The 19011-nt window shown below is 51.9% G+C and overlaps 1 protein-coding gene across 6 annotated transcripts; it reads right to left on the bottom strand.

Annotated features, from left to right (window-relative positions):
• Window positions 1-294: 294 nt before the first annotated feature.
• Window positions 295-18749, bottom strand: CAMKK2 (calcium/calmodulin dependent protein kinase kinase 2). Of its 6 annotated transcripts, XM_074843984.1 has the most exons (19): window positions 18605-18739; window positions 16491-16627; window positions 14065-14192; window positions 13150-13636; window positions 12362-12409; window positions 11902-11955; window positions 11693-11744; window positions 11467-11600; window positions 10780-10816; window positions 9970-9991; window positions 9599-9687; window positions 9158-9357; window positions 9013-9066; window positions 8474-8547; window positions 7826-7913; window positions 7483-7578; window positions 6797-6925; window positions 4036-4136; window positions 295-3646 (listed from the first exon to the last, which is right to left on the bottom strand). In XM_074843984.1, exons 4-19 carry the CDS (start codon window positions 13585-13587, stop codon window positions 3571-3573), a joined length of 1692 nt encoding a protein of 563 aa, XP_074700085.1. In that variant the 5' UTR covers window positions 13588-13636; window positions 14065-14192; window positions 16491-16627; window positions 18605-18739; the 3' UTR covers window positions 295-3570. The 6 variants fall into 6 exon arrangements, with proteins under 6 accessions (XP_074700085.1, XP_074700084.1, XP_074700087.1 ...); XM_074843983.1 differs by lacking the exon at window positions 16491-16627 and having other exon boundaries at window positions 18605-18749; XM_074843986.1 differs by lacking the exon at window positions 16491-16627 and having other exon boundaries at window positions 295-3643; window positions 18605-18749.
• Between the last annotated feature and the right edge of the window lie 262 nt (window positions 18750-19011).

Here is a 19011-nt window from a genome sequence, read left to right as displayed (position 1 = left end):
GTTTTATTCTTTATTTGCCACCTGCTGCTGAGCACTAAGCTGAGTGTCCCAGCTCCAAGGGTGCCTTTCCAAGAGTCAACACACCAGTTTAGGTATGTGAAAGGCTGTTTGGGTTACGCAGGGGCTGGAGCCGCTGTGGGCTCCTCCCAGCCCAAGATCCCCAGCAGTGGTAGAGCACCAGATTTCACTAACACAGGAATGTTCTTTCAGACTCCTCTTTCAACAAGGAAACTCGCAGAGCTTGATAAAGACAGTCAAACAGGACAATGGTTCCACTTGATAACTAACTCCAGGTTTGGTTGCATGTCATTTATTTCAACTTGTACAGAGAAGCTTGAACAGCTGTGTGGAAAAAACACGTAGTTGTTTGTTGTTTGTTTTTTTTTTCTTTCTCCTTAGGTAATATAATTTAAAAGTGGTAAATACACAGTATTTAAACTTGATACACCTGATAAAGTTAAATGCATAATAAAGGGATGAAACACAAGCCTTGGTCATTAAACAAACAGTATAAAAATCAGCAATAGTTCAGGACCTTAGAAAAGAAACAGATCAATCGTCTGATAGGTAAGAGGGGACCACCAAGAAAAACTACTCCGACAAAAGGCCTGGTTTCCCCTTAGCACTTTCCCGTGTGCTTTCAGAGCCAAGAAGGCTTAGTACCCAGCATTAAGCCTACAGTCAGCACTGGGCTTGCTTGAAAGGAAGGGAGTTGGGGAAATCAAGCTACAGCCCAGTTCCAAGGCACAAGCAAAATGTTCACTCTAAGGGCAAAAGCTAGCTTTACTACTAAGGAACAGCAGCTAGGGAACTGAGCAGGTTTATATACACAGTACAGCTTCTCTAACAGGTCATGCATTTAGCTAGATCATCCTCACACAGCCACGCTTTCTGCTTTCAACAGAACTAATCAACAAGAAAAATCTACACTGAGATTCTTTCGGAAATGTGCATTTGGCTGCAGCCCTACCGGCGCTGGCACTGAGAGACAATCATTTTGGAGAGCGCCTTGGGGAAGGGCTGAGCTTTAGGCTTCTTACCACCCAAGCCCGTGCTAGCTGTAAGACACTGATCTGCGTAACAGCTGAGGCCCAGTGACTCCGTGGCTGGGCCTCGAGGAACTGGTACAGCTTATTCTGGTTAGAAGCTGCGTTGCACCCCGCAAGCCTGTTTGGTAAATGTAAACTGTCTTGCTAGGCACCTGACAAAGCACAAACCGGAGATACGCAGCACACAGCATCTCTACAACTCGCCTTTAACAAAAAAAACACACCACACACATTACTACGCACCAGCTACAAATAATCAGATCCCCTATTTTTTGTAATTTTTTTTTTTTTTTTTTTTTTGGCAGAACAAGTCCATTTACAGGGTTAGAGAACCAAGCTGCCCACTCGCAGGCATTTCCGCAATGAAAAGTCCTGTTTAGGAAAGGGGGAGCAGGCAGCTGGAGTAGTGCTGGCACCCAAGTGACCTGTTTGGTTTTCCCATAGCTGAAGCTGCAGGGCTTTGGCATAGCCTCGGACTAAAATGGGAGGAAAACAGTGCGTGTCTTATGGCTCCAGACTCCATAGTACTGCTCCTAAACCACAAACCATCGCCACTGGCTTTGGAGAGAGGCCGGCAGCGCAATGTCTCGCTAAGAAATTGCGATTTTGGGGGAGCATTGCTTCAAGTGATCAAAAGATGTAAGGGACAGTTTGTGTAGGCACCTGCGCACTTGCTAATGCTGTCCTGGCTTTAACAAAGACCTGTCCTAACCAGGAATCACCGGGCCAGGTCCGACTGCAGCGGGGCCAAGGACCTCGGCGCGCTGCTGCTTGCAGTACACAAGATCAAGGAAGACAAGGGGACAGTCACTTCCTAAAGGCAGGGTTAGCAGGCAGAGATCGTACCATTAATCAAAATACTTGCATCTCTCCTAGTGCCTTCTTCCTCAGGGCAAAGAATTAGGCCTTAGCAGTCCCTTACATGCTTGGGACATTTGAATCCTCCCCCTCTTTCAGGTACACCATCATTTTAAACGCTTCATTCAAGGTCACACAACTGCCTCAGACTGAGAAGTCAGACCTTCTCCAGCCCGGTCCCACGCTCCATCCACAAAACACCTGTACTTACCGTGACCCCTTCCCTCAAGCAAACCCTGACTCTTCTCCAGCTCACCCACACTCTGCCATTCTCCAGCTTTGTCCGAGCACGGAGAACTTGGGAAAGTGAGTCTGGATGTCAGAATCTCTCCCACCACATGACAGGTTTTTTGTTTTGTTTTTTTTTTTACAAGCACCACAAAATAATCAGAGTAATCTGACTGAAGGTGAAAGAGCTCTTCATAAGAAACAATCCATGAATTAGGTATACACTTAATTTACTAACAAGTCTCTGATCCACAGGCATTCACAAATTACTGGTAACGAACTTGCAAAAAATACATAGCATTGGCCCCAGAATCCAGATTAAGAGTTTGGAAAACAAAAGTTTCTTTGAAAATTACTAGCTAATCTAAGTATTTCATTAAGATCTTAAATTCTAAGCAAGCCCTAAGTCTATACTTAAAAAATAGCATAAGTTGTATTATTTTTAATTGTACTAAACCATGTAATGTACATGGAAGTGAAGGATTTTACCCTGAATTTTATATTTAATAATATATCTACCTAGATCAAGTAAAAGATTTAGAAACAAACTGTTGTTAGTGCTTCATCTGCTGTTCAAAACAAACATTCAGCTAAATACCACCTTTCACTCATATGTCTGCAGCAAAAATAGTTCAGACTGAACTTAAGCCCTTAAATACCTTTTCCTTTCATACACTGAATACTCAACTTACCAAGTCCTAGTCACACCAAGACCTTAGGAAAGGCATTAATTACCTGAGGAGGTAATTAACCTCACTTTCTGAACATCCCAAAGATGCTGTTTAATACAACCTGGCTCACAAAGGTAGGCATTCTTTAAAAAGCTGAAAAATGTGGGTTTTTGCTTTGTTCCCATGCAGTTAAAAAGATGTCAATTAAAAACAAACCAGAACAACAAGAAATAGATGCATCAACATTTCCGGTAGGTCGTGAACTCTCAAAGTGCACACGTGTAGTTTGACCGTTGCGTATGCCACTTGGCAAAAGCTTCACCCTTCCACATGTGCCCACCGACTACGTGACGGGCATACAACACCCCTGGGACGCTGGCGTTAGTCCCCGGAAATTATTTGGCATTAAAACCAGGTAAAAGCAGTTCCAAATTTCCAAATGCATTTTTGTTTGACCGCTTTTTTTTTTTTTTTTTGCAAAGCACTGTTGCTGCTCAACACCGTAGCTCACCTCTTTGCTGTCAGCCAGTGCCTTTCCCACAAGAAGTCATCAGTCCAAGCGATCGGCGATGTTCGATGTTTATGACAAGTAGTCAGATGTCTTATAACATGCTGCTATGTAAGCTCTACATCCAGCATTATACTGAAATAGCGCCATGTCATGCTGTGTTTGGTGTTGGCTCTGTTAATGTCGCTCATCCCCAGCTGCATACTTTATAATGTGCTCCGGACCAAGTTGCTCAACAGAACCATAAAGTCAATATTCATGAAAGAAGCTCCTCCTCTCCCACATTGGGCAAGTCGTTGCATTTCAGATTATCTTCACTGCCTTGTTTCCTGCTTTAAAAGGAAATAAACCAGTTGCTGAGCGACTCAGAAAAAGGCAAAGCAGACAGTGAGATACCAGCATCTGCCCCTTCCCTGCCATGGGACCTTTGGGACCCTGAGCACGTGTTGTCTCCCCCCAGCTCCCCGATAACAGGCTGGAAGTGCCATAAAAAGACACTTTTCAGCCCACTGGAGGGGTAGGATATGCCATGTCACAAAAATCATCCCACAGAGCAGTTACAGATCAGACAGAGGGTGTGTGAACGTCCCAGTCATGGCCCCACATGAAAGATTCAAAGCCCAGCTCCTCGAATTCTCCCCCTGTGCTTGGCAGCAATTTCCAGAGCATCGAGACAAGCTCCAAACGTCTTTCCGGGCCGAGGTGACGTGATGACACTTACGGCAGCAGGTTCCCAGGGGCAGACAGTGACCGCTCCTCCCTCCTGCTCCCCTCGAACGGGTTCCCAAAGGATCGCTTCCGGATCATTGTTTTAACCAAGATCTGCAAGATCAGATTGGAGTTTGTCAGGGATGCTTTCCTTCCATTCAGGACCAACAGGAACATTCAACACTCATGACCAAGTAGTTAAGAAAACTAGTGAAAACAAGTCAAAGTTCTCTTTTTTTAAAAAAAGAAAAGCAGAAGGAAGCATGTCTACAAGTCTCCAGCTGCTTAATACAGGGGCTGTATCCTTGTCTGAAACCCACGATGTAACAACTGAACGTGCAGATGGGAGCCACACTAGGCATGAGAGGCTGGAAAGGAGACCAAAGCCAAGTCTGGGAAGATTTTCTCCCCCCAGAAGTAGGTTTTACTGATTACTGCATCCAATACCTGCAAATCCCCAGTTTCCTACAATTACCTGGCAGAGGAATTCATTGGAAAGGGAGAAGGGAAGGAAGGAACTGGCACAATTTTGCTTTAATGTTTACCAAAACCAAGATGAAAAATTGGCTGTTTGTCTAGTTTTGGCTGCAAAACACAAAGTTACCCAGTGTCAGCTGCAATCAGAGACTACTGGGTACAGAGCAAGTGTCGGGGTTCTTCCCGGGCATCCCCCAATTTGTTTTGCTGGTGGGAGCAGAGAACGATGTGAGCAGCACTGGCCCCTGCTTCGGCATGTGCATCCTGCTCTGGGAACCCCTGGCTTCATTTGATATTGCTTCTCGTCCCTCTGTGCCTTATTTATCTGCTCACCACGGTGCACCAAGAGTCCTTACACATCTGAACCGTGCATGCCAGCAGGGTCCTGCAGGGGAAGGCATTTTATGCAAGAGTCAAAGCCACGTGGAGCCTGTACTTAAGCATTAATGCCTGTAGTTGGATGCACAAAGGTCAGGCACCAGAGGGTAATTTTGAAGAACAAATGCAAATGGAAAAATACAAGATCTGCCTGGAAGCAGTGTGTTATTTAAGAGGCAAGAGTGGCAGTAAAAGCTCATTTGCCCTGAGCAGTGCTAAACACACCTGGATCCCAGCACAGACTGGGATCTACCTGGCTGGAGAGCAGCTCTGTGGAAAGGGACCTGGGTGTCCTGGCAGACAAGAAGCTCAAAAGGAGTGACCAGCGTGCTGCAGTGACAAAGAAAGCTAACAGGATTACACCAACAAGGGCATCACTAGCGGAGATAAAAAAAGTCATTATCCCACTCTACTCAGCACTTGCCAGGCCACACCTGGAATACTGTGTTCAGCTTTGGTCCCTGCTATACAAAAAAGATGTGGACAGGCTGGAAAGGGCCCAGAGAAGGGCCACAAAGATGATCAAGGGACTGAGAAGCCATGTGAGGAAAAGCTGAGAGAATTGGGTTTGTCTTGAGAAAAGAAGGCTTCGGGGAGACCTTATCACCATGTTCCACTATTTAAAGGGTGGCTATAAAGAAAATGGAGAGTCCCTTTTTACAAGGAGTCATGTGGAAAAGACAAGCGGTAATGGGTACAAGTTACTCCTGGGGAGATTTTGATTGGACACAAGAGGAAATTTTTTCACAGTGAGAACAATCAGCCACTGCAATAATCTCCCCAGGAAAGTGGTGGACTCCCCAACATCGGACACTTTTAAGATTCAGCTAGACAGGGTGCTGGGCCATCTTGTCTAGACCGGGCTTTTGCCATGAAAGGTTGAACCAGATGATCGTTGAAGTTCCTTCCAACCTGGGATTCTATAATGATTTTCAACAGAGCCAGCAGCACTGAGCTGTTCTCTGCTGCATCACAGGAAATAACCTCTGAACAGGACAAGGAGGGGAAAAACCCCTCATCAATGGTGATCTCTTTAGAGCAAGATCCGCTTTTTCAGCTTGAGCAGTGCACGGCACATTTGCATATTAACGTTATTCACGGTTGCAGAGACTTCTGCAGGGTACCGAAGTGGGAGAGAGCTCCAGAAATAAGTCAGATGTGGGCAAAGCCACAAGTTGGAAAAGGGGCTTCAAAGGGAGACCTGTACTTCAAAAAAATCACAGCCTGGGTGTCTACAGGCAAATAACACCATGCCAGGGAACTGCGAATAGTTGTTCACTGTTTCTCCCAGCATAAGGGCTAGCAGGCACCCAAAGAAATCATTAGATTCAAAACTCAAAACAATTTCTCTTTCCACACAGGGAAGGGTTACACTGTGGTTCTCACCACCACAGTGGGTTGCAGAGAATAAAAATATGATCTTGAAAAGAGATGAGATGAATTCACCAAGAATAGCTGCAGGTGGGAGCTGGTGCACACCATGGCCCAGATAAAATCTCCATCCCGGGAAGTTCCCGCAGCCGCTATGGCCAGACGGGCAGAGCAGGGCAGGAGCTCCTCGTGCCTGGCCAAAACACCCACTCCCAGCTGTGGGCAGGTGCTGGACCAGATGCTCTTTTGCCTTGAGCAAATACAGTGATATTTAGGCAGCCAGCTCAAGTGTGGAGACTGGCAATCCGCTGACAAGTCCCTTTGGGACCGCTCTGAAATACTCCCCCGCACTGCGGGGTACGGCCACCTCCAGCGAGATGCTGAGCCCCCGTCCTGCAGTGCTTGTTTCTGAGAGAGGGAAGGGTTTTGTTCTAATCCTGCCCAACGCTTTTGCCCTTCAGCAGCAACCTCAAGCTCCTTGGGACCACCCCGGGAGGCAGCGTGGACCCCGATGTGTGTCCACAGATCATCACCTCCCCTGTACTCACCACAGTGGCCAGGCTGGGGATGTGCTTGACCGAATTCTCCACCTCCTCCTCCGTCACCTCGACGAGGGTGCAGTTCTCATCCTCCGTGGGCAGCAGCTCCGCTCCGTTCTTGGTGACCCAAGGGTGCAACTTCAATGAATAACACAGCCTGTCAGGAACGATTTCCTCTTTTTCGTAACTCAAACAACACAAGCCTGGCAAACGCATCTCCTCTCCCAAGCTACGGCCCCTACATGCTCCTGAAATACCAGGGAGCAGGGCAGAGATGTGCCATCTCACTGGCGATCTTGGGTCACCTCAGCACCACCGGGAACGGCTCAGCTCGGAGCAGACGTGAACCACAGTGCGGTTCGTCTGGAGCCAGCGCTGGCCCCATCTACACAACCAAGCAATAACCTTGGTGACCTACAGCACTGGGCATCTCAGTGGGTTTTAGGGAAAAAGACCTATTTTCCCTCTCATCTTACAGAAGAGACAACACCAAGAGGCTGGAGTGATTTATTCCACACTGTACGTATGAGCACCGGTGATGGGGAGACCCACCGAGCCCTAGTCTTGGACCTGGATTAATCCATGACAGAAGGCAGAAACCTCTCTTTCTCCTTGCCCACACACCTGGCGTCTTGGGTGGCTGCAGGAGGAGCACAAAACGGTTCAGCAATTCCCCCGCAATCCTTTCCCCCTACCTTAGTCTCCATTTTCTCAGCTTCTCGCCCCTTCCAGGCTCCTGCAGGGGCGGAGGACCAGAAATCTCCTGCGAAAGGCTGTTGCACAGTACTTTCCTGGTAGCAGAGGAAATACTGTACTCAGGGAATTTCCTTTTGCCTGTGACTTCTGTAGGCACCAAAGGTCCCAAAGCTGAGCAGGTCCCGGAGCAGGGGAAGGAGCTGGGACTTACCTGCCCAGGGGCCCTGGGCACAGGGGGAGGACCTAGCCTGGCGCGATCAAACTGACTCCCAAAAAAAGCCAAGCAAGGAGAACCCAACAGAAGTGAAGCCACAGCCAACACCAGGGAGGTCGGGTCAGTACCTTGATTTCTGGAACCGAAATCCTAGATTCAGGATTTTTATCCAGCATCCGTGTAATCAAATCCTTCAAGAAGTCTGTAACTTCTGGCCTGGGGAAAGGAGAGGGGAGAGATGAGATGGGGAAGGGGATGATGGGTGCTGCCTCCCTTCTTCATCCCAGTGCCAGCTGCTGTGGGCCTTCCCAGGCAAACTGGAGCTGGACCCCAGCCCTGGCAGGGATGTAGCTCTGGGAACTCATGCACCCAGGTGCCATGAAGCCCTTCTTCCCCAACACCCCCAGGAAAGCAAAATATCCCTTTTGTGGGCAATCTGAACCACGATCCTGTGTGTACAGGGCTGGGAGAGCCCGACACCAACTCCATACAGGCTAAAACCCAACAGGCAGCAACTGCAGAGGTTAATTTGTTCCCCCACATGCCTCTGCAACTTCAATCGCTCCTTCTTCAGCAACTGCAAACCAAGAGATGTTGCCTTCATGTTTAATGCAAAGGAAGTTTTCCAGGGCCGAGGGCCAAGAGAAGGGCTCAGAGCCTGAGTTCTGTAAAACCGCAGCAGAGCAGGGCCAGCCCCACCCAGGCAGCACCTGAGAAACGGCTTAAATGAGCTTTAAAATAAGGGCTGAGGGTTTGGAGGTTTTTTGAGTACTTACTGGTCTGGGAACTCCAGTGTTTGGGTCTTGATTTTATTGTGTAAACTCAGGATCCTTTCATCCATAAAAGGACACTACCGTGAAGAAAAAAAGCAATGTTAAGAACCTCTATTAAGAAGCAGCAGTGGGGTGGCCAGTCGAGCATCAGGATCTCGTAGGGTTTGAAGGAGAGCAAGGAGCCAGCTATATGAAAATACCAGAATATTTCCTATTATATCAATGTCTTCTTTTAAACGCAATGAAAATAACATTTGACTAAAAATGACCAAACTACTACAACAGTTTCTTTGCTAAAAAATCTGGCAAGGCACAGAGATTTCCCTGCAAAAAAAGGGAAGCACGGTCCTTTTGGATGCTTCCATCCTGGGGACAGGCAGAGGTTTCCCATTTCCACCCACACATCCCCATCTCCCCTCAGCAATACCCAACCGCTCAAACAGCGGTGCAGGGTCCAAATCCCACCACGTACCTGGCACGTGGGAGACACACACCAAACCCTGCCCCGGCCACCAACAGCACTGAAAATTCAGTCTCATTACCTGCCCAAACACAAAGCAGTACAGTGTGATCCCCATGGCCCAGACATCCAAAGCCTGTGGAGAGGAAAAAGCATAGTTAGATCTGTGATAGACAGCGTGTTCAAGGAAGATTAGTCCAAAAATCCTCAAAATCACTACTAAATACCTTTCCAGAGAAGATTTTCCTGGTTTCCGAGAGCGTCTCCGGGGCCATAAAGGCAGGGGTGCCCACCGTGTTGGTTAAAAGGGCATCGGCTCCCTTGAACTCGTTGCTCACTCCGAAGTCGGCGATCTTGACGTGCCCGTCTTCCCCCACGAGGAGGTTGGAAGGTTTAATATCCCGGTGGATTATCTTTTGATAGTGCACTGCAGCCAAAGGAAAAACAACAATTCAGCAGCAACGCTGGTGTGCAGCAAAAGCAGCCCCGAAGCCCCTGCATGGCTGTAAGCCCTCCCTCTAACACCACGACCAGCCCCAGCTTCAAAAATCCCCGTGCAGTAGCATAAGCCACCAGAAACGGCACTGTACACCAGCAGAAAGTCCAGCCCCAGGTGTTTAGGAAAAAATAAAAATAAGAAATCCCATCCTTTTTGCACAGACACTCACAGTATTCAATGCCCTTGATCAGATCCTGGAAGTAGAACCGAGCCTGGTCCTCACTGAGAGGTTTCAGGGTTGGGATTTCCATCACGGGGCTGCAAAGGCAACAGAGAACGGAGCTTGTTCCCCAAACAGACGTGACAAAACAGGTCCCGGAGGTTTTGCCGTCGTCCGGCGAGAGCACACAGTGCCGAATGCAGGCACATATGGGGTGTGCACACTGTAAATATGTTGGGGAGATACTACCCAAACCCGTAGGAGACCCACCACGAACCCCCCCGTCACCTCCACGTCCCACACCTGCCTCAGGTGGTTGAGCTGTGCCACCTGCAAACCCATCTCACGTTCATGCTTTCAATCTGGAATTCACTACTCACCCTTGCTTCACCAGCTCAAACACTGAAACACAAAAGAAAAAGTGGTTACTGATCACTTACAGGTTAGAGCTCCTGCAAGCACAAAAGAAATTATTTTGGTGACAAAAATTACAAAAAAATATACGTTTTTTGAAAAAAGGAGACGCTGTCTTATGCAAGGCACAGCCATTTTGCATGCTTCTCTCTTCAATTAAGGGGATGCTGCCAACTAACTTCTCTGTGCTGCAGCTTCAGCATTATGAAACACCCTCCGCACGGCACCCTGAAACCCTCAGTTTGCCTGCAAGCCCACGCCTCCAGCAAACCTCTGCGCTTGGCCATGAAGGCATCGCAGGCTTCTCCGCTAGTACAGGCTGAACATAAATGATGGAAAAGAAATGCCTCCTCCAAGCATGTGTATTTACATCAAGCAAACCACTGCAGTCTGCAAGACAGGTTGGGAAGTGGCTCATTTGTACCGTGGATAATTAACGTGTGCCTTGTCCTCCAAGCCAAAGAAATAAAGCTACTTTCTAGCAGCCTGGTTTCAAAGCTGAGAACATAAATGCTGGTGCCTCTCATGGCAAAGCATGCCCTGATGTCGAATTAAACCCTATAAAGCGATATAAAGCACTTCTATCTCCTTTCTGAACCCAGACTGGATCCCGTTGGCTCCAACTATTAGAGAGGATTTGCTCTACCAGCACATCCAGGCCATACCTGCTCCAGAGGAGAGACCCAACCCCACACGCAGCAGCCCCAAAACACGGGGGAACCCTTTGCCCCATCCTACTGACACCCCGTGAGCACCGCAGGGCAGTGGGCAGTTACCCATGTACAGGTGGTCCTCACTGGGGTCATCCAGGACCTGCCAAAAGAAGCAGAAAGGCAATTAAACAGCACCAAAATACCTTGCAAATTAAACATTGTGATTTTTTTATTTAGCAGCCATCTCAATTCTGCACCATCTGCACCATTAGCATGGTCTGCTAATCTCTGAGCTTCTACCCACAAGGAGTGGGGGGGCGGGGGGCGGAAAAAGAGGACAGAGATATAGCTGTACTTCAAGGAAGTAAATATTTTAAAACACAAATGAAGCATCATCTGACTCATGAGCCAAACAAATTCCAGTCTGCACATCCTTAATTCTTGATTTTTAGACCATTTTATGCAGGCAGTGGGCAGAGGGCAGGGCAGCTGCACCGCAGAACCCGCAGCAATACCAGTTCCTCCCCCAAAACCCATCTGACCACTTGTTTCCTCCAAGGAAACAACATTTTTCTGCATTTCCCTTTCTGAGCAGGGAAAAAAAAAAACAAACGCTTTTGAGAGCAGGGGAATAAAAGACTTTTTAAACCAGGGAAAACACAAGTCTCCCATAGGCAGGACCTGCCACAGCCATCCCAGTCCCTCTGCAGTCGCCCTCCTCCACCCAAGCCGACGCGTAGCCCATCCCCGCAGCATCCAGGCTCCTTCACGCTCGGGGTGGGTTTTGGGAAGGGGCTGGTCGGCGCTCACCTCCACCAGCTTCACCACGTTGGGGTGGTCCAGCTTTTTCAGGATGGCGATCTCCTGGTAGACCTGTTCGATGGGCCCTTTGGGCTGCAGGCAGCCCTCGGAGGCAGCTTTGGCCCCGCGGGGCGGCGGGCGGCCTGCGGGAAAGGCAAAGACGGGGTGTCCGGTTGGGAACAAGCCCCCAGGGTGCCCAGATCATCTCCCACCCTAAAGCTTTTGAGCCACTTACGGGGGAAGCCTGCCTGTCTCATCAGTTTCTTTTTGGAGAGAACCTTCATTGCCTGCAAGAGGGGAAAAAACATGGGATTTGGGACAAATCAAGGATAAAAGGGGGCTGGCAGGATGAGGCCAGCACGGAGCTGGGCAGGGAGTCAGCAGAGGGAATCCATCCCCATCCCACCTGCTCTGCTGTGGGCTCCAGGGCTATGTGCTACTCACATAGTAGGTGTTATCGTCCTCGTTGTAGGCCAGCTTCACCACCCCGTAGGAGCCCTAGAAAGGGGCACAGCCATAGGGGACCAGTTAGGGACAGTCCAAAAAAACCCACAGCACCAGTCTGGGCTCCGGGCTCCTCTGCAAACCCGGCTCCACTGGGATCACAAAGCTGGTGGGTGATGCTGGGAGTAGTGGGGTGTACGGTCTGGCATCACACTGCCAGCAAAGAAAAGCTTCAAATGCCCCATTTCATGGCAGGGAGGGGCAATGGGGAAAATTAATAATAACTAAAAAAATATCTACAATTCAATCGGCACAACCTAGAAGAGATCGGTGTGGCAGCGAGGAGTCGGCCAAGTTGCCGTGGTGAGCAGCTGAACTTGCCATCTCACCAGCTGGAAAGTGAAACTGAGCCCAACACCCTCCATCCCCCCATCCCACCCCAAACCCGGCCAATATTCACCTTCCCAATCTCGTCCTTCAGCTTGTACTGGTTGAGCTGCACACAGTCCTGCGGGGAGAGAGGGGGAGGTCCGACACGAGCCACGAAACCGCTCACATTTGCTCTCCTCCTTTTATATCTCCAGCAAAACTTTCTCTGCAAACTCACACCCTTTTCTGCTCTGCCCAGGCACCCGCTCAGGACTGAGCAGCTTTGATTCATGAGCCATAAATGCCAGCCGCTCGGCCACGCGTAGGTGTGTTTATAGATGGCTAATTACAAACGTTAACGGCCGGGCAGGCGATATTATCCACTCACGTGGAACGAGAGCGCACGACGGGCTGGCGGTGGTGGGGATCAACGGCCAGGAGAGCCCTGGAGGGTTCAACCCAGCACTGAGTATTTTAATTTCATATGGGCAAAGAAGCTGCTTGCTGCCTGTTTTCTGTCAGCACTGGCAGGCTGGGGGCAGGTAGGGCCAGTTTCTCTTTAGATCTCAGTAGGTCTCTCTCTTTTTTTATTTTTAAGGAGGAGAAAAAGAAAATCGCGGTATGCCGCCAGCTCCCCCGAAATGCAGCCGGGAGAACTGGTGGCATCTGCAAAAAGCATGAAACACTGCGAGCCACTGGGTCCCACCTCCCCGAGGGCTGTCCCCATGGTCCAGGATGGACCAGGACATCCCGCCACGCATCTGTGGACATGCTGCAGGGTTTTATCCCAAAAAAACAAGCAAGAAGAAACACCACAGGGAGGGAAACCAGGAGGATGGGGGCAGGAGAACTACGGGAGTAGCAATGATTCCCCCTCACCTGGAGTCCCGTGATGGACACGCGGTTTGACTCCACCGTTGGCCGCCGCGGCAGCCGCGGGGAGGAGTGTGGGGATGTCACCGGAGAGTAAGGGAGGGACGGGTAGATGAAGCGTTCGTTGGCGCCGTCGCCATTCCCGGGCGAGCAGGCAGGCTGCGACCGCTCCTGCAGGGAAAGCTTTCGGCCGGAGAGGTGCAGCTTTGCCCTTGGCTCCCGGCCGTCCCCAAAACTCTCGTTGCCGGGCGCGTTCATCTCCTCCTCCTCGCTTGCGCTCCCCGTCGCGTCGTACTCGGTCACCACGATGAGCGAGGCCATGCCGGGGCAGCGGGAGCTCAGCGGCGGGGGGTTCCGCGGTGCCCCGGGTGCTCGGTGGCCGCAGCCTCTGTCACGGCAGAGGGGCCGCAGGGCAGGCGAGCTGCCAGGGATGCATGATGGCATGGTGCAACCGATGGCCTCATCCCGGCCACGCTGCGACGGGGAGGTGCACCTGCAAACACAGGGCAGGCTCAGCCAGGCTCCCCTGCAAAGAGGGATTTCCTCCCACTGGTCATTAATCTACAGATTAATTTATTCATCCCATAGGGGATGGTAAAGCCAACGGCAGCGGTGCAGGATGGCACCGGGATGTGCACCCACCCTGCCACGGGGCAGGGCCAGCCTCAGCCCCAAGGCCGCAGCCACCACTCCTTCCACCCCCTTTATTAAAACACCTCCAGGGAATAACAACCCCGTCGTCCCCGCTACAGGAATACCCCAAAAAGAATATTTTACAGGGGCAGGATCCAGCCCTGCACTGTATCAGCATAAATACCACTCAGTTCCCTGCTTTACTGCTCGGTCCCACAGCTGGAGTGGGCACATGTCTGCCAAACACTCCCTGAATGAAGCAGTTCAGGGGTACAGGGACCTGCTTACCAAGCGTGGGGTGCAGGATCAGCCCCCCCCAGCTCACTGCCTCCACCCACAGCCCATCATTGCCAGCGATTTCTCTTCCTTGCCCCGGGTTTCCTACAGCCTTCTGTGCAAAAATCAGGTTCTTGAACCTTGAGATAAATGAGAAAACAAGTTTGTTAGCAACAAAGAATTAAAAGAAAAAAAAAAAAATTAAATAATAATTTAAAAAGGGGAGAAAACAGTGTTAATTCACACATGCCGGGCACCCCGCAGCAGCTGGGGCAGTTCAATGGTTGTTTGGTTGTAAACCATCGCTCTTCCCCGCCGCAACGCTGGTGCTGTTTTTAATTTCTAGGTTAACGAGCTGCTGCAGAAGCAAGTGAAAAAAAAAATCCCGAAACAAACAGCCCAAAAGCAGGAACAAGGTTTGAGGCATTTTTCTGCCTGGTTCCCACACCTCAGCGAGGCGGCCGGTTAAAATTAGCTCCGCTCATCTCCATTGAAGTTTCCGTGATGTACCCGCAGCACACCCGCTCTGAATCAGCCCTGCAGAAATTACGGGTCAAGTACAGAAATCAAATCGTCTCCCCCTTCCTCAAGGCTTCACAATGGCCTAATTGCTGTTTTCAACACCAATCTATAAACCAGAGCCTTTTCCTTTTTTTTGCCTGAATGGGATCAGCCCAAAGCTAAAGCCAACCCGGCACCGCTTGCTGCTTCAAGGCGCAGAGAAATGCAGGGGATGGGAGGGCTATAAATAAGCCGATGAACAGCAACAAGGACAAACTATTTCAGAAACGTTGCGTTTCGCGGGGCTGAATCCACTCCCGGCTGGGGCTTTGCTGGGTAAGAGAGCCGGGAGCCACCAGCCAAGTGGAGCCCGGGCTCCGCATCTCGGGCATCGTGGCTGCAAAATTCCCCCCTCCGGTGCTGCTGACGGTCACGGCAGCATGTTTTAACGCACTCACAAAATGGATTAAAATAAACAGGCAGCCCCCCCGCCCCGTTCACCCCAAACCCACAGAGATGCATCTTGAGGCCAGTTGCCATTTGCCTGGCTTGCTTCGGGCACCCCGCCAGCGGGCACATATAAATAGCCATCTCCACGAGCCAGAGCCGATCCCGAACACCGTGCCCTCTACCCTCACCGGGGACCGGTGCTGCGGCCGCACCAAAAAAGGCAGCTCATCGAGGTGGCCCTGGGATGAAGCCACCCCAGGAGCATCGCCAGGGGTGGCACAGCACAGCCGGACATCCCGTCCTGCCCCCAGAGCATCGCCTGCGTCTGAATTTCCAAGGGTTCATGCTAAACTTTGCCAGGCTACAGCAAAATTGAGTTATGAAGTCTCCACTACACTTGAGAGCTGAGTGTGCCCTGGTCGGCGGGAGTTAATTGGCTTGACCAGGATAAATATATCAAGGCTGATTAATTCAAGCAGGCTTCCCCAGGCTCTGTAAACAGGCTAAAAGTCATCCAAGCACCATCGTAACATCGGCTAGGGTGGAAAATTGGAGGGTTTTTTTTCCCTTTGCGTGTGCAAAGGGGCCAAGCACAGCATTTTGCAAAAATTGCCCTGCGAGATGATAGTTCCCCGAGAGAAACCCAGAAGTGGGATCCCGTTGTTGAAGACAGCCACTCGGGACATGGGGTAACCGCTAAGGGTAACACAGCTGGTTCTCCTTAATAAGCACACAGGGAGGCTGAGGAGGAGGAAGAGAACAGCCATATTCCCAGCCAGAGGGAAAACTAAAATAGCTGGAATGGGGACAATAAACCCAAATAGGGGAAATACAGCCTGGGGGCTTCGGCTTCACCAACCTACCCAGGGCCTTGCCCAGGGAAAAGCAGCACATACTGATATGAACTCCAGCAGATCCTTATGTAAAAGCGAGCAGCACATGCCCACAAAATCCTCAGGAAATATAACAGCCTGGTGTATAGGAATGATTTATCGGCACGGCTTTTGGCTGCAATCCATATATAACCCATAGCGGCTGCGGCAGGATTATCGAAGCAATCAGTCTCACATCTAATTCAGCAAGGAGAGGGATATTAAAATGAAAAGAGGTCTGTGAAACCCTGGCAGCGGCTCTCCCTCTCGCTCAGCATCCACGTGGCTTTAGCGGAAATGAACGGGAGTGAAATCGGCCCCCGCGAGGGTGAAGTGATTTTTACGGCCCCCTCCTGCCACCCCAGCTCTACTGCGAGCGTGTGGTCCCTGCCTGGTCCCTGCTGGGATGCGGCCACCCCCAGATGGGAACACGCCAACTGATGTCGGGAGGCGCAGAGGACAACACCTTGCAGCCAGCACTGGCTGCACAGATTTAAACTGGGGCGTACGGACGCATCGGCCTGTCCTTCCCTCCCTGGGGCTGTTTCCCTACCCAGGCACAGGGCGGGTGATGGGACGGTGCCCCCCGGCTCCCACCAGCTGCCACACACTTGCCTTCCCCCCTCTACACGCTTCCCTCCAGCAAGGCCAGACACGGTGTCAGGGTTGGACCCTCCCAAGGGAGTAAGACTTGGTGGCAGCTCCAGCAGCGACACCTCCATCCATCCTTCCTTTGGGGGTCAGCTCATGCACTGCAAAAAAAGCTGTTCATAACAAAATTGAACACAAACCACCTAAACCAAGGTTGATTTTACTCGCAGAGGATCCTCCCCCCTGCTACCACTGAAGGTCTGCAGTTAAAAGTTAACCGGGGCCAGCACACGGGGCAGTTACAGGCTCTCGCTGGGCAGAGTCCAGTGGCTATTTTGCTTTCCCCGGTCACTGTCAGCAGTGGAAGTGGCAGTGCCAAGAGCGGTGTCATCTGCAGCAACGGGGGCATCGATCACAGTTTCCCTTCCTACGGGCGAGCGCAAACCTTGCCAGAAATATATTAGTCACTGTAGTATACAAAGACCATATGCACCCCCGCCTGACTTTTAATGGAAAAAAATCTCTCAGCAGCATCTCTAGAAGTCAGAGGACACCCAAAATAATGAGATACTGGAAACAGGCACCCAGCCCTCATCTACACCAGGTCCCTGTGACTGACCAGTGAAGGTTTTTATCATCCTCGGGGCAAACAGAAGAGCCTCCTGTACTGCCTGGCCCAGCCAACACGGGGTGAAAAAGAATCAGGGAAAGAACGTAAAGCTGGGCTGGTAGCATTGTAACGGCACGAAACCCAATGGCAGGTTTCACACCTTCACCAAGATTTTTTATAATCTTGATGATACCACCGAATACTGCTTAAGCAATATATAATGAGCATCCCAAAACAGAGTGTATGCTCCAGACATAGGGTTGAGCATGGGCCGGGATGAGCTCAGGGTAGCACCATCACCTTGTCCAGTGCTGCTGAGCGGCTCCCGGCTCTCCTGGAAACAACAGCTCCAGCCCGCAATGCCCACAAGAGAGGAAACAAGCGGCTTTGCACTTTGTGAACACCACTTAAAAGACATTAGGGCTGAGTTGAAAGCGAAGCCTCCTCCAAATTACCTCCCCAGTCTGATAACATCCGCCTTCCCCGAATGGTGCTGGTCAATCAGACACCCCTCGCAGAGCTCTCAGCGATGGGCTCTCGGGTTTTGTTGGCTGTTTTTCCCAAAACAAAGTGCTCATGGAGAGGGGCCAGGAGAGGGATGGGGCTCCTTCTCCCAGGAGAGGGGCTGCCTCTCCACCTGGGGCCACGAAGGCAGCTCCGGCACCCACAGCCACCGCATTCCCCCTCCCCATCACCATCCCCCTGGCCCTGAGGACAACCTGGTCCCATGCCCAGGGATGGTTTCTGCTCCTGTAGCACCGCACAGCCATGCGGTCAGCCCACAGCTCCATCGCACCAGCTTTCTGCGGTCATCCCGCCGCTGCTTTTGGTCTTCACCGTTACCTTCACCGTCCTGATGCTCCGCGCCGTGTGCGTGGCCGCAGAGCTGCGTCCACCTCCGAACCACGCTGGGTCACTCGCAGCAACCCAACCTACGGCTTCTCCTAAGGACACGCGGCCCCTGCACACAGTCACTCCACCAACTTCACCCCCTCCATCTCCCCGAGGCCTCTCCCTTGCCCCTTGACCTTAAAAATCCTTTTCCCAACCCCACGGCCTAACTCTCCCCGGCCCCCCTGCTCCCAGCCCTCTCCTCCCCGGGCAGGAGCCCCATGGGGTCTGCGGGACGCCTGATGCCGCGGGGACGGCCACCACCCTGTCCCATCCCCAAGCCAGGGATGCTGCCAGCCCACCGGGTACCACCGGCCCCCGCCGGGGCTGGCGGGCGGGAGCGGGATTCCTGCCGGGCCCGGGCGGCCACACCGCAGCTCCCCGAAGCGGGATGGGGAAATGACAGCCCCGATCCACCCCCCCCTCCGCCGCCCCCATCGCCAAAATACCCGCCGAGGCCGGCTGCGAGCCCCGCGGGAAAGCCCCGTTTGAGGAGATGCCGGTTTCTGCTCGCAGGGCATCCCCGGCCTCCTCACGCCCGCCGGTCCCTCCGGGCGCGGCTTTGTCTCCGCAGCCGCGGGCGCATCCCCCGCCCAGGCCCGCCCGGCCTCCCCCGCCCGCCCCCGGAGCCACCGACCTGGCGGGAGCCGCCGCTCCGCCGGCGGGAGGGAGGGAGCGAGGGAGGGAGCGGCCCCCGCAGCCCCCGGAGCCGCCGCCGCGCTGCGCCGCCTTCGCTTTCGGTTCCGCTCCGGCGGCGGCAGCGAGGGAAGGAGGGAGGGAAGGAGGGAGGGAGGGAGAGAGGGAGGGATGGAAGGAGGGAGGGAGGGAGGCCCCGCTCCGCCCCGGGGAAGGGGAGGTTTCCCCCCCCCCGCAGCAGCCGCATCCTGCCCGCCCACCCCCCGTAGACCGTTCTTTGGGGTGGGGGTTTTGTTGTTGTTTTGTTTTGGGGGGGTTTTGTTGGGTTGGGTTTTTTTTTTAAAGTATTTTTTATCGCGCTCCGGCCGCGGGCTGCGCGGCCCCGCCTTACCTCGCAGCGCAGCCGCG

This window comes from Strix aluco, chromosome 18 (genome assembly GCF_031877795.1).
Source record: "Strix aluco isolate bStrAlu1 chromosome 18, bStrAlu1.hap1, whole genome shotgun sequence".
Classification (NCBI taxonomy): Eukaryota; Metazoa; Chordata; class Aves; order Strigiformes; family Strigidae; genus Strix; species Strix aluco.
The sequence above is the reverse complement of the archived record's forward strand: the minus strand, read 5'-3'. Positions and strand labels throughout refer to the sequence as shown.